General features: G+C 40.9%; 1 protein-coding gene across 2 annotated transcripts in view; it reads right to left on the bottom strand.

Annotated features, from left to right (window-relative positions):
* Positions 1-14,923, bottom strand: part of LOC136867391 (uncharacterized) — a 75,721-nt gene that overhangs the window by 44,561 nt on the left and 16,237 nt on the right. For both annotated transcript variants that reach the window (XM_067144576.2, XM_067144577.2), the window contains exon 2: positions 2,723-2,930. In XM_067144576.2, coding sequence (XP_067000677.2) covers positions 2,723-2,930 — 208 coding nt within the window. The remainder of the gene's footprint in view (positions 1-2,722; positions 2,931-14,923) is intronic.

Below are 14,923 nucleotides of genomic sequence, written 5' to 3'. Positions count from 1 at the left end.
AATAATTAAAATATTCGCGGCTAACATGGTGAGTATTGTTTCAGTATATGTTGAGGACGAAACTAAGCACAACCGTTATATAGTATCTTTATCATGATCTCGCGCATAAGGAATAATAAACAAATAAACTCACTCAAACTATCCCCACTGACAATGGTGTACCATTACGCAACTTACAAACAAGTCTGAGTAAATCTTTACATAGATCTGACCCGTTACTCTACGAAATATCATATGTTTGTCCAACCCTTGTCCCGTTTCTCTACGGGGTCGGGTATACGAAATATCATATATAAACAAACATTATCATAAAAAATGTCACGTGTCAAAAATAAATCCTGAATCTGGACACATAACATAAATTGACCATTATGTCAGAACCAACGCCATTCCAGAACACAATCAACACATAAAACAAAGAACACAAACCAATACACAAAGAAAAAGTAATACACTGAATACATCTGGTTGCCGTGGAAAACCCACCCACTCTTGGCGGACGCCAACGAGATCCGAACTTATTTCCTGCGGCGATTGAAGATGGGTCTGAAAAAATTCTTAACCACACCTAATAATAATACTAATGCATTTCTCAAAGGGTTTACTGGCCTATGTCGGTAATTAAATTCAGCTGAGATAGATGGGTGGTTTATATTCCATAGTGAAGCCATTCTAAAAAGTCGCCGGGTTACTCAATAAAAGCCATATGGCTAACACGAAAACAACAACCTCCATTCCTCCTACAGAAGCAAAAGAAAATACGCGTGGGCCTCTCTTTGGTTTGCAGGGGGCATTCCCAGCCATATAATTCACAGTTTTTGCGGAGTCTCTCCGCTCCTTCCTTAAAACGTCGTCTCTTTAAATATCAAATGACACTTTGTAGACTTCATTCACATAACTTAATTCACTCAGTCATTTCAATGTGACAACACATAATTCATCAATCACTTCATCTCACTAATAGGGCCCTGGATATCTCGACCCACCACATGGATATTTTTTCAACCAGGAGTCCCGCCTTCAATACTTTCTGTCATCGCGGACTAACTGAGTTTACAGCTGACGAGATGGTTTTTTTCTCTTCATCTCTCACATAACGCAGCAACTGGGTTACCCAAAAATGCAAAGCAAAGCAAAGTCATCTCCTTACAGACCATGAAGGCTCTTGGAGGGGTGGAAAGTAAAAGCTTCCACTATCCGTAACTTCGGCACTTGATGAGGTAAATTGGTTAGGATGATTCCACTTCTCAAATGTTCCATCCGCTCTATTCACAGGGTATTAGAGGCGCAATAGTGCGATAATCAGGCGACCAGTGATCTTTTGCGATGGTTAAGAGTCGCCCGGACGAACTCTGATCGCAAAATCTAGAGTAATAAATAAAAATCTGACCTCAATTTCACCTCACTCAAGGGACTTTCTCCTGTCAAGTGGCTGTCGAGAAAATAAACACATAGCCTCTGTAAGTTTCCACTCTTATAGAACCTTCTTTAGCAGGAAATTATCGCCATAAAGGACATCACAAATCCTAATAAATTCACTGATGACGAACAACTCTTTTGGACCCGTGTATAATGCAATATTGTTAACATCGTTAATTTCCCTGATAACAAAAACGAGATTGGCCATGCTGTTTTAAAGATGGTTTAGAGATTACGATGGTGAAATGTTGTAGCTCTCCCCCTCACAAACGACTTGTGGTCGGGATAACCCCTCCCCTCTTTTCAACCTGGGGTTCGCTGGCTCAGCTTGCTGGAGACACACCCTAGCTTCACGCGTGGCATTCGACGCTTCGAGTTCCTATGTACGTGCTTCCAGACAAATAAATTCTCGTTCTCTTGATCCCTAGTCCTTGCTTCATATCCCTGTCGGGTACAACACATAATTAATAGATAACTAGAGGACTCGCGCTGCTCCGCAATATTCATTATAAATAGGTCAGATAACTCATATTTATATGCTTATCGTAGTCATATTGTTTTTCCTGCCTTTTCAATGGTTTTGTGAATTTTTAATAAAAGCGCGGTATGGTGTGCCGCAATTCGTAGTCGGAATTCATCCATTCTGACGTCATCATGTCGTCTATTTGGTAAAAATCTATCCATTTATATTCGCTTCTTTATGCTGCATTTCCTGATCTAAAGGTTGGTATTGTGTCGTAGTTCTGTCGCAGTTCTATATAGAACGGTTGTCTTGTGAGCTCATAGGTTAGGCTCGAAGGAGTATTTTTGACAGGCGGAGAGCATTTTAAAGATACATGGCCTTCACTCTTTCTAGTGTAGCTAGGTTATCCTTCGATAGGTGTTCTCATACAATGTCTAAGACGTACAGTATGTCATGATAGGGTCTGTTTGTACGTAGACTTTTTCTCTTAGCAGCATGTAAGTTATTAGGAACGCTCTTCCATCTGTTGATTATATTTTTGGAAGATGGGAAAGGTTAGTAAATCAAAGAGTATCTAACAGGATAGTATTCTTCCGTGAGCAGAAGAAGTTTATACTCACTGGCTTGACAGGTAGTAATCAATCATGGCTGCATATAATGGTTTATGGTAACTATGACTACGGCTGAATACACGGATGCGCTACACGGCTCTTCATAACGTCACTTTTGACCAAGTAGGTCTTCCCAAAAGAACATGGTATTTTATGCTAAAACGCAGTGTTGCTCATGAGCCATTACAACTAGCCTACTCAATTTAGTTATGCACCTGGTACAGCTTACCGTTATCCAGTGTCGTATTAATCGGAGCCAGAACAGCGCCAATAAGTAGAGAGCCAAGAAGGACGTACGTAAACTCCGGGCAGTTCTCACAGAGGGTAAGAATAACATCGCCGCTCCTGATTCCACGAGCTCTGAGCTCTATCGCAACACTCACGCTATGGTCGCGAATTTCTGCGAAGGTAAGAGATCTTCCAAGCTGAGGGAATTCCTGAAACCAAACGGACAAAACAAGTTCAGTTTTAGAACTTTTATCTATTTGTGATGATTTATTTACTTACTTGTTGGCAGATTTGGGAAGTGAGTAAAATTAATCGAATTGTAACGAATACATCTTTTTTAGCGATTTTTACTTGTACTCGTTAATTTTTTGAAATGTAATTTTTACTCTTACTTCTTCAAATAAAATTGTAGTAATCGAAATAGATCGCATGGGAGTAGAAGCGGGAAAAAAGTAACTGACGATGAAAATAACTTTCCGGTTCTACTATAGCAGAACCGGTAGTTTCACCAGTGCTGGATGTAGTACTTTCTTACCTCCCCAGTACTTCCATAGAATCAAATATCAAACTTATCCTATAATATCTATCACTACTGGGTATCTTCTTAAAATTAAACACATGTATTCCTTCGAGTCCCCTGTAGACCGTCTTTTCAAATGGAAAGATTTAGGCAACTTCGCCCCAGGAAGTTGAGGCTTAGCGATGAGAATTTTTTAGAACCAGTCATTTTGTAAGGGGCATAACAAATTACTTGAAATGTTTAAAGTTACTAATCAAAATAAAAATTACGGAAAATCGTTTTGAAAATTCCAAGGTATCATGTTTAGTCTCGCTTATTGATTAAAATGACTTAGTATTTATGCTAGAAAAGGGCAGAATGAAGTCATATCTTTTTCTTTGTAAACTTTGACAGGCTATCATTCCAGTCCCATACGAAAGAGAAAATGTAAATGAGTTCCCTTAAAAAGGCATTCGATGAAGTAATTTTAAATTTACCGATTCATCGTTGAAAAAGTAATTTATAATTTAGTGAAATATTTCTCAGATAATAGTAATTGAGCCCAATCGATTTTTCCTAGTAATTCTTACATCACTGCTTAATTATGCTTCAAACGTAGGTATATTGTTCAGGCAAGGCATGGCAATTTTCGAACAAATTTTGTTATGTAAAGTTGATTTGGTGGAAACGAAGTAAGAATAAGGCGAGAATGCAGTTTTCATGCGTATGTATGTGGAAACTCGCTTTTGCTCATTGGGGGCTCCGCCCCCAAACCCTTCAGTTGCTCTTCATTAGAGGTGGTTATTTGGAAAATTACTGTGGCGAAATGGTACACCGTATCGACAAACGGATTACACCAACAGACGGCCCTTTTAGTGGCCTATATGTGTGATACTATGACATTTCCTCGCATATTGACGTTTCGATCGTGGCAAATTTCGTACGTTTTTCACAAGTTGAGAAATTATTTTCCTCACCAAATGGACAGCTACAGTCTTGAAACTTGGGAGGCGTATCGAGTATGGAAAGATTTACAATTTTGATTCTTTGACGTTTTGTCGTATCTCCATCGGATACACCTTGGATCGGTTTAGAATCTTACATTAGGCTGAAATTTGAGTGCAGTTTCCACATATTCATTTCGTTTTTCCATACGTACACGCCAGCTAGAAACATGCAATTTGGCTTGAATATGGCCCACGGACGTGCCAATGAGGCTGCCGAATTTTATGATTCTATCAGTCATGTACGTGTGTCACACAATAAAATGAATCATGGAAAATGTACAAAATTGACCTAAAATCGGAAAATGCAACACTATCTAAGGCATAATGGATCGTGATGGGACAAAAGTTGTAGATCTCTTCGTGATGGGTGGCGAATTGTTATCTGTTTTGCGATACGACTTACCGTTTAGCCACAAAATGATGATAGTGCTAGTTGTTTAAAGGGCCTAACATCTAAGGTCATCGGCCCAGGGTCACAAAATACCTCGGACCGACGATCTGCACCGCCATGAAAATTGCCTAAACATTTCGATATTTTTCGGAGGTAAATAGTTAAACAAAGTTACGATTTTTGTAATTTCTCTGTCGGTTAAGGGCTAAAAGCTATGATTTTGCCAAATTTAAACTTTCTAGCGCACCTGAAAATTTGCGTTCGCCTTTATGTTTGGGGGAGTTAAACATTAAAAGAAAAAAAACTTTTTAGAACTTTTCCTTAGGTTACACTCTAATAGCTATCAGTTTGCTGAATTTCAAATTTCTAGCTCATCTGGAAGTGGGTAAACATTAGCATTATTGCCAGTGAGTGAGTCAGTCAGGCAGCCTTCAGGCTTTGTATAGTAGGGATATGGAAATATGGAAATATACACATCTGGGTAAATGCGAGATGCGGAACTAATTTCGATGAAACGTATTTTATACTATCGTGGTGCGCAACATTCTGCAACATTCATGTTCACCGAGCGAGTTGCTACGCGGTTTGTGTCACGTAGCTGTCAACTTGGATTCTGGAGATAGTGAGTTCGAACCCCACTGCCGGCAGTCCTGAAGATGAATTTCCGTGGTTTTCCGTTTTCACACTAGGTAAATGTTGGGGCTCTCTACGAGTGGCTGCCGAGGATAAAGAGCACATCTCAGTTAACAGCAGTCAGCACTTATCGTATGGCTTCTAGTGCCAGGAGTGTCCGAGGACATGCTCAGCTCGCCTGGTGCAGATCTTTCTATTTGACGCCCGTTGCTCCTGTCGAATGACACCAAGCGGTCTGCTCAAAGCTTTACGTCCCCATCCGACGGACGAATCACCATCAACAGCGTCATATGCCCTCGCTCCATATGAACACTGTGGAAAGGATTGAATCCAGGCTTTTGGCACGCAATCTAGTTATTAGAAATTGTTTACCATCATTTCTCCTACCCTGCGGGCCGACATTCTGATGGTGACATATTTTCGACCAACGGGACTTGAACCGCCTAACCACGGTGTCGGACCATATAGACTTGACGCCTTCACGATCATGTTCACCCGGCGGTCATAACAGCAGTCAGTGTAATTTTATCGTTGATCACTTTTATGGACCTAATAATAATAATAATAATAATAATAATAATAATAATAATAATAATAATAATAATAATAATAATAATAATAATAATAATAATAATAATAATAATGTTATTTGATTTACGTCCCACTATCTACTTTTACGGTCTTCGGAGACGCCGAGGTGCCGGAATTTAGTCCCGCAGGAGTTCTTTTACGTGCCAGTAAATCTACCGACACGAGGCTGTCGTATTTGAGCACCTTCAAATACCACCGGACTGAGCCAGGATCTTTTATGGACCTAGGGCATTGTAGGCCACCGTATTTAGTTTTTCTTCCGGCTCGGCGATATTAGGACATCCGAGGTCAAGGGAGTATTTCATTTTTACATCCCTTCACAACTCCCTTGTCTCGTATCATTTTTCTCGTGTTTTGATGGTTATCTTAATTATCTTCCTAGTCAATATGGGCTGATGATCACTCTGTTTTACACAACATAAAATTCACAACAAAGACCGACATCGCCATTTACGTGGTTACTATGACGATTGAACAACATTTTTCTATGTCAGCGACGTTCGGTGTTGATGGTGGTGGTAGTGGTATTACTGTTTTAAGAGGAAGTACAACTGGGCAACTTCGCACAGAAATCCTACATTCGTGAATATCTGTTATTGTAGCCCTTGCGGTAAAAATGCATGAGATATATATGACCGTAACTTTTATTATTGAAGGTTTAGATAAAACAGATATTTCCGAAGAAGTTTGATAAAAATATTATAATCGCAGATATCGTTGGTGATGGTGGTGGTTTGTGATTATGAATGTTTTTTGAACCCCAATTTCGCAGGTTCGATCCTGGCTCAGTCCGATGGTATTTGAAGGTGCTCAAATATGTCAGTCTCGTCTTGGTAGATTTACTGGCACATAAAATAACTCCTGCGGAACAAGCTCCGGCAACTCGGCATCTCCGAAAAACCGCCAAAATAATTAGTTGGACGTAAAAATAATTACATTATTGATAATAATTTTAGGGGAAGTACAACTGGGCAACTATTCTTGGTCGCGGATATCTCCGTTATTATTATTATTATTATTATTATTATTATTATTATTATTATTATTATTATTATTATTATTATCATACGTACTATAAAGATAGATAAAATGTGAAGGACAGGAAATTCTATTTTACACAACTAAATTCAATATTTATTAAAATATTTGACATTTCATAATATTTCTCTTAATAAGAAAAAATCATTAATAAATAGCTTTAAATAATAACAATTAAGCAAGATTTTACATTTATTCAAAGTTAGATAATAGAAAACAAAGGTAAATACATATTCCTATATGAACCAAGTAAACATGAACAAATAAATATGCATTTTTATCTCACTCATTTCTGTTTCGACTGTTTTGATTCAAAGATTATTTGAATTGTGCAGAAAGTTATAATTAAAACGTGAAGGTGTATAGTAAGGTGTCCCTTATTTTACGCCTTCAACATTTTTGAACTCTTACCCACCAATTTTGTTCGACTGACTCTAAAACATGCCTATAATTATTTTTTGTTGAGATCGGAGCATTCTAACCCGCACCGACTTGAGCGCGAAGTCGCATGAAGAACAAATCCGGACTTGTTACCCAGCGCTGAGTCAGGCCTGAGCCTATCAGTATGTGCATTGTTATTAATCGTGTCACACGGGTTTCCCGGTCGCTATTCCAACATAATGTCACATCGATTATGCAGTGCCAGGGAACGCGTGGATTTTAAATAGGAGATATAAAACACCAAATAACTGGACACAAATTACCATCAGACAGACATGTGCTTGAAGTTTTATTTTATAATAACATACGGGAGATAACATTAACTGGTAGTGTGATAATCTTGTGATTCGTGAGTGCATGATATTTTGGGAGAAAGTAAGAATTCCGACAAGAGCTAATCAGCATAGTTGACTAAAACTTATTAACTTGTATTCGGAGTGGACACAATTGTTTAAAAAAAAAAAAAAAAAAAACCGCAAACAAGTGTGAAGATATTTTTAAGCATCGTGAAGAGGAGTTTAGAAATAATTTCGACAATTATTTAATACTGCACCCGCGAATGCTCTACAAATGATGAAGTTGGAAGGAGAGAGGACGTTTTTACTTCGGCAGAGAGCCAGGACGTAAAGACTACCTCGCAGGAGTAGACCAAATCTCGCGGATAAAGAAGAAAGAATGAGGCAAAGAAAATTACAAAATTACATCTCCTTATTCAATCTTATCTTGAGTTCAGTGAAAACAATAGACAACTGTGTGACAATCTAAAGCAGAGATCTGTTCTCTTGCCTGAAGATGGACACTAGTTTTATTCAAGAATGTCCTTCGACATGGACGAGTAATACTTCATATTTAGAAGCTCAAAGGATAGTTGTGGAGTTGAAAGCTGTGAATGACTGTGCTGAAAGGAGTGTTAAATTAATGCAAGATTTTCACGAACTACTGACTGTAGATAGCAAAAGCAATTTGTGTTCTGTTCAAGAACATGGTACACTGTACCCAGATTGCAAGAAAGAAACACTGAACAGAAAGTATCCACAAGAATACTAAACACCATAATACAGTCTAAAGAGTGAAAATGTATTAAATTGCACCTTAAGATTAGATATTAAACATGTATCAATACTTTTCCACTGATATAAAACTACAAAACCTATAATTCCTAACATTCAAAATTCGCGCTCAAGTCGGCACTGGTTAATATCGGCCTGTTGAGACGAAATTTTGTTTTTGAGTAAATCCTTTTATTTTTGCAAAATAAGGGACACCGTAATGTATAGGAAATGTACATCTATCAACGTCCTGCTATTGTCCAGAAGGACAAAAATCAATGTTTTCCGTTTTGTTTTACGTCGCACGCATGGCGAGTGTTTATGAACACATCCATACTCAATGTACACGGGTGACCTTCAGACAAATAACCGTGGCACTTATGTCTGTATCTATGACACACAGCGAGTGTTTGTAAACATCAAGTTACATAACCAGTTCTTGTGCTTGTGGTGATTCATTATAACACTCTTTCCTTCACCCACGTGTGTTGTGTTTGTCACAGTAAGTCGCTTGCCCTTTTAACTTGAGAGACTCATGTCATACAGAAGTAAGCCACTGACCGCGCGAGTGGCTAGATGGTCTGAGTCATGTAGCTGTCAACTTGGATTCGGAGGATAGTGAGTTTGAACCCCGGTGTTGACAGTCCTGAAGATGAATTTTCGTGGTTTCCATTGTTCACACTAGGCAAATGCTAAGGCTGACATTAATTAAGGGTACGGTTGCATAAAAAAAGGTCAGATGTTTAATGATCACTGTGAAGGACACGGAGATGCCGCGTACTGTTGTGAGACAACGTTAACAACACCTGAGTCCGGCTCCATGGCTAAATGGTTAGCGTGCCGGCCTTTGGTCACAGTGGTCCCGAGTTCGATTCCCGGCAGGTCGGGAATTTTAACCTTAATTGGTTAATTCGCTGGCACTGGGGCTGGGTGTATGTGTCTTCTTCATCATTTCATCCTCATCACGACGCGCAGGTCGCCTACGGGAGTCAAATCAAAAGACCTGCACCTGGCGAGCCGAACTTGTCCTCGGACACTCCCGGCACTAAAAGCCATACGCCATTTCAACAGCACCTGACAGGGTATGAAAGGGGCTTGATTGTTAGCCTCCATTTGGCCGGCTGTTTGAATGGTTCAATATCCATATTTGTAGGGCATTGGGATGTGACTTGTGGCCCGATGTTGGACTGCATGGTAACGTGAGGACAGGCATACTTGTCGTTAAGGTTCTGGTCGATCAGGTCTGGCCACCATAAGGGAGGATCGCCGTATTGTGCACCAACCACATCGTAACTCCTTCATCTGCGCCTACCATCCGAGAACAAGACGTAATGGACTGCCTGCAATATTCTGTGTCATCCCTCACCATTGGTCGGAGACTAGCAGCAGCCGGACTGTGCGTAGGCTGCGTTAACACCACAACTCAAACGGCTGCGTTTGGAGCGGTGCCGTGACCCGGAAGCGTGGACTGCTGATGAATGGCATTGTATACTGTTCAGCGATGAATCGCGGTTCTGCGCTACCCTGGGTGACCATCGTCCGTGAGTATGGCGGTGACCTGGGGAGAGGTTCCATTCTTCCACTGTTGTGGAGAGGTACAGCGGCGTTACTCTTGGCATCATTTTGTAGGGAGCCATCGGGTACGGCTGGTAGTGATTGAGGGAGCTCTGACGGCACAACGGTACGTTACGGACATAGTGTTACCTCTCATGCGACAGCATCATGGTGCCATTTCTCAACAGGACAATGCTCGTCCACATACGGCACATGTCTCTATGAACACTCTGCATGACATTGAGACACTCCCGTGGCCGTCCGACTCGTTGGCTAAATGGTCAGCGTACTGGCCTTCGGTTCAGAGGGTTCCGGGTTCGATTCCCGGGGATTTTAATCTTCATGGGTTAATTCAAATGGCCCGGGGGCTGGGTGTTTGTGCTGTCCCCAACATCCCTGCAACTAACACACCACATATAAAACTACCCTCCACCACAATAACACGCAGTTACTTACACGTGGCAGATGCCGCCCACCCTCATCGGAGGGTCTGCCTTACAAGGGCTGCACTCGGCTAGAAATAGCCACATGAAATTATTATTATTACTCCCGTGGCCAGCAAGAACCCGATAGAACATGTGTGGGACCAGCTCAGACGTCAATTCCGTCCCAGTACCGGCATCCAGGATATGAAGGACCAGATACAATAATTGTGGACCAACATGCCTCAGGAGAGGATACAACGGCTTTATGATAATCTTTCCAACCAAATCAGTGCATGCATACAGGGCAGAGTGAGTGCAACGTCATACTGATGAATGGGCTCGTACTGCCATGTTCTTTGTAAATTTGACTCAGTTTTGTAACCAATGAAATAGCATCACGTATCCTCTTAACACGTGAAGTTTCATTTCGTTTCCTCCTCCCCTTCTTGGTGCTTCAATTTTTTGTCAGGCAGTATATTTAGACAAGCACATTAGGGGATATTGCTGAAACAAATCATTGTCGTAAAACCGACTCTGGTACGTTTGGCCTGTAATCCTACGGTTGCTGAGAAATAGACGATTGCGCAGCAATTTAAAATTATTGTAACAGTGATGCTAATTGTTGTTTTAAAGGAAAAAACAACGTGATTATGTAACAAGGAATACCGGAGATTCCAGATTAAACTGCCTCGCCTGTTCCTTGATCATGACAAATATTACATCTCCAGACATTTGAATCACGAACACACCGTACTGAATGACCATTGTCAACCTTTCGTAAACTCTCATTGTGATGTAATGTAGACTGAATTTGGAGGCACGTGATCTGCCTACTAGTGTGTTGGTAATCAGCATTTTACCCCTGGACTTGATGTATGCAAGAGTAAAAATCATTTTACAAGAGATAAATCTTCATCCCATTCGTTATAAGTAATTGTACTCTTGCTTATCTTATCTAAATTTTATCGAGAATTGTTCTTCATTTAACTTGAAGGAGGTCAAGCGGCCTTGAAAAACGTCTGATATGATGGTATCATCAGGTTGTAGGAGACATAAGTAAGATACGCTGTGTTCAAAGCTCTTCGACCCAGTTAATAAATCGTTCGTTATCATTACAAGGCTAATGCCATTGTATTGCAAAATACTACTTAAAGTGCAAGCAGTTTGCTATCATAGGGGAATTCCTGAATATGGTGAAAGTATAGCATCTAACTGAATTCTGAACATGAAAGATTGATTATGGTACATCCCTTATAGTGGGACAGAATTAAACTGTCCTCTCAAGTCCTAATTTGACTGATTTTTTTATGACTTCATTTTTCTTACAACAAACCTATAGTCCTAATATTGTCCGGCTCCATGGCTAAATGGTTAGCGTGCTGGCCTTTGGTCACATGGGTCCCGGGTTCGTTTCCCGGCACGGTCGGGGATTTTAACCATCATCAGTTAATTTCGCTGGCACGGGGGCTGGGTGTATGTGTCGTCTCCATCATCATTTCATCTTCATCACGATGCGCAAGCCGCCTACGGGATTCAAATCACAGGACCTGCACCTGGTGAGGACTCCCAGCTCTAAAAGCCATACGCCATTTCATTTCATTTCCGTCTTGATATTAAAATAAGCGTTTTTTCGAACCCCACTGTCGGCAACCCTGAAGACGGCTTTCCGCGGATTCTTATTTTTCACACCTGGACCTTAATTAAGACCACGGCTGCTTCCTTCCCACTCCTAGCCCTTTTCTATCTCATCGTTGCCCTAAAACTTATCTGTGTCGGTGCGATCTAAAGTTAATTGAAAAAAAAAGCGTTCTGACAGCTAGCGCAGTGAGCGCCCGTTGTAGAGGTATAGTTGCCATGGAGACGAGCCTGCTGTCCACTTGGAGTTGCCAAGACCTCTTACTTCTCAACAATGGCTCTACAGTAGCCCCTCCCTCCTGCGCTTTTAAAAAAAATAATTGGGTCTGTAGTAAAGAGGGAAAGTTTCAATTACCTTGGAGTTCATCTTTCAGCAAAGATAAATAGTATAACCTGGATATAGTCCTCTCTGAAAGTTGTACACAAGTCTCGAAACTTCTGTAAATATGAGTGTGTCTATACTAGATGAAAATTATTTTCGATAAGGGGAAGAAATGTTTTATTTTGTACCTTTTTAACTGTTTACAAGTCCGTCGTTAGGCAACCAAACGTCACTCGAAATCAGGAAGTCACAAATAGAGATCTTTTATCTGCACTTTGTCTGTAAATTTGCTGGAAGTTCAAAGCTGATGGGACGTGGAGAGAGAGGGACAGACTAGGCTTTTCCGCGGGATTGGAGGACGGATGCACACGAGCTCAGTTGGCACTTCCCGTACCCAATACGAATTTAGATTTGTCCTTTACACTTACTGCAATGGTCTGAGCGTCACAGCGCACAATCACCAATTATTTTAGCACGAGTTACCACCGTTCGTAAGTGACGCATCATACCAATAAAACTAAAATCTACTCATAGAAAATAATTGGCACGTTACATCTAATATTTTCAGAGGAATATTTTACACAAAATAAAACACAACCATTTCAGCCATTATTCTACAGGATGTGGCGTCATCGACACATTTTTAAATAGTAACCTACTCTTTTCTTTTTTCCTGACAGGTACTTATTTTCTTTAGTTGCATGCAAAGTCCCATTTGTTTCATACGGAAGATTTGTTTGCCATGGGAATAGTTTAATTCTTGACTTGCCTACCAGATTTTGTGCAAAGATAACTCCTTTTATTCGTGTTATCAGTCTAAAATAAAAAGCTTTTAACAGAAACGGAAATGATTTAAATCTTGATGATGATAAGAGTTGGTGACAGAAGATGTAAACAAGAAGTACAGTCGTATGCATACTTGTCAATAAAGCTCATCCATATCGGCAACCTATTTCACAGGCAATAGTGAGTAGAATAGAAACGACATTCAAATAACGTGGGCATGTCGAAGATATAAACAGATCTGGAACACCGTCCGCAAACCAAGGTGTGAAACTTCATGTTTTACTAACACTTCAAGAGAAACCACATTCTTGCTTCAAAGAATTAGAAACCGCATTTGATATCTCGAAATCAATTGCCTGGAGAATACTGTATCGATATAAACACCTCCCTTATAAAGTCCGGCCCTTGCAAGAGTTGATGAAAGATTGCATTGATAGAATGCTACAGTTCTGAGAGACATTGACTGACCTCTGATGCCCAGTTTGATCAAAGTGGGTTAAATACGTACCGTAGTCGAATTACATCATTATGACCACCTGCTGGAAGTTCAAGCTGCAGCGCGTAGCCCATGAGATACGCCCTGCGATGAGGTTTGGTGAAGCGGATATATAATGCGGCCGACAGGCTAGCTAACTAAACATGTGCACTTTCTGTTGTCATGGGTAAGGAAAGCTATTTAATCGAATTGCAAGGAGAAATGATAATCGGCTTTCGGGCCAAGAGGTTGGAGGTGGTGACGTTTGTGAACTTTTCACATACCTTTGTGGTAAAGGACGAATGGAACCATTGCGAATAACCGTCGTGGAAACTGAGGAGCTACACGCGCCATTGATGTCCTAGGTGAACGTCGAATACGACGATGCATGAAGGCCAACCGACAGACTACAGTGGAACAGCTCACCTTGAAAATGAACTAGGAGGCATCGAGGCACATTTATACCGCAAATGTCCAGCAAACTCTTCTGCTAATGGGGCTCTGGAGTAGACGGAGGGTGACTGCACCCATGCTCACACAGGAGCATTGACGAAAATAACTGGAATTTGCTCGACAGTATAGCGAATGGACCACTGATGATCGGCGACGTGTAGCCTTCTCCTACGAGTTACGTTTTCAGCTGCATAGAACGCATGTATGTCAGCGTGTCCGGCGAGAAACGTCGGATATTCAAATCCCTGAAATTATTGCTGGACGAAATGAGGGCGTTGTGGGCAGTGTTAAGATCTAGGGAATGTTCTCGTGGTATTCTCTGGGTCCTGTGTGAGATACATTCTTGATCGATTCTGTTATGAATCCATCCTCGGGGATCACGTCCACCCTACATAATGATTGTCTTTCCTTAGGAGGATGGGATCTTTAAGCATGATAATGCACCTTGCCACACGGTAAGAAGTGTTCGCACGTGGCTGGAAGAGCACGACCAAGACATCAAAGTTTTCCCTTGCCCCCAAACAGTCCCTATATCATTCCAGGCATCTACGGGACCACCTCTGTCTGTCTCCTCTGCCACGCACCCTTCAACAGCTGCGGGACGCACTGTGGAACATCCGCCCAGACAGATGGTCTGTAATAGCCAGAGGCACTGTATCCAAGTATACATGGAGTCTCATGAAGGGGTCGGGTATTCATTATTTTTATTATCCACTAGCAAATGTACCCGTGCTTCGCTACGGTATTCTACAATGTATACGGATCGAAGTAAATTGCTGTCCATGAAGTGAATAAAAAAATTTAATTGCATGTCTCTTGGCGTTATCCGAGAAAAAGCATAGGGAGGTCCGCAGACGTTGTTTCCAATGTAAAGTGCGAGTTGCAGAGTTGTGATGATAACGA

The sequence above is a fragment of the Anabrus simplex genome, chromosome 3 (assembly GCF_040414725.1).
Source record: "Anabrus simplex isolate iqAnaSimp1 chromosome 3, ASM4041472v1, whole genome shotgun sequence".
Classification (NCBI taxonomy): Eukaryota; Metazoa; Arthropoda; class Insecta; order Orthoptera; family Tettigoniidae; genus Anabrus; species Anabrus simplex.
This window is presented reverse-complemented; position numbering and strand designations above follow the sequence as displayed.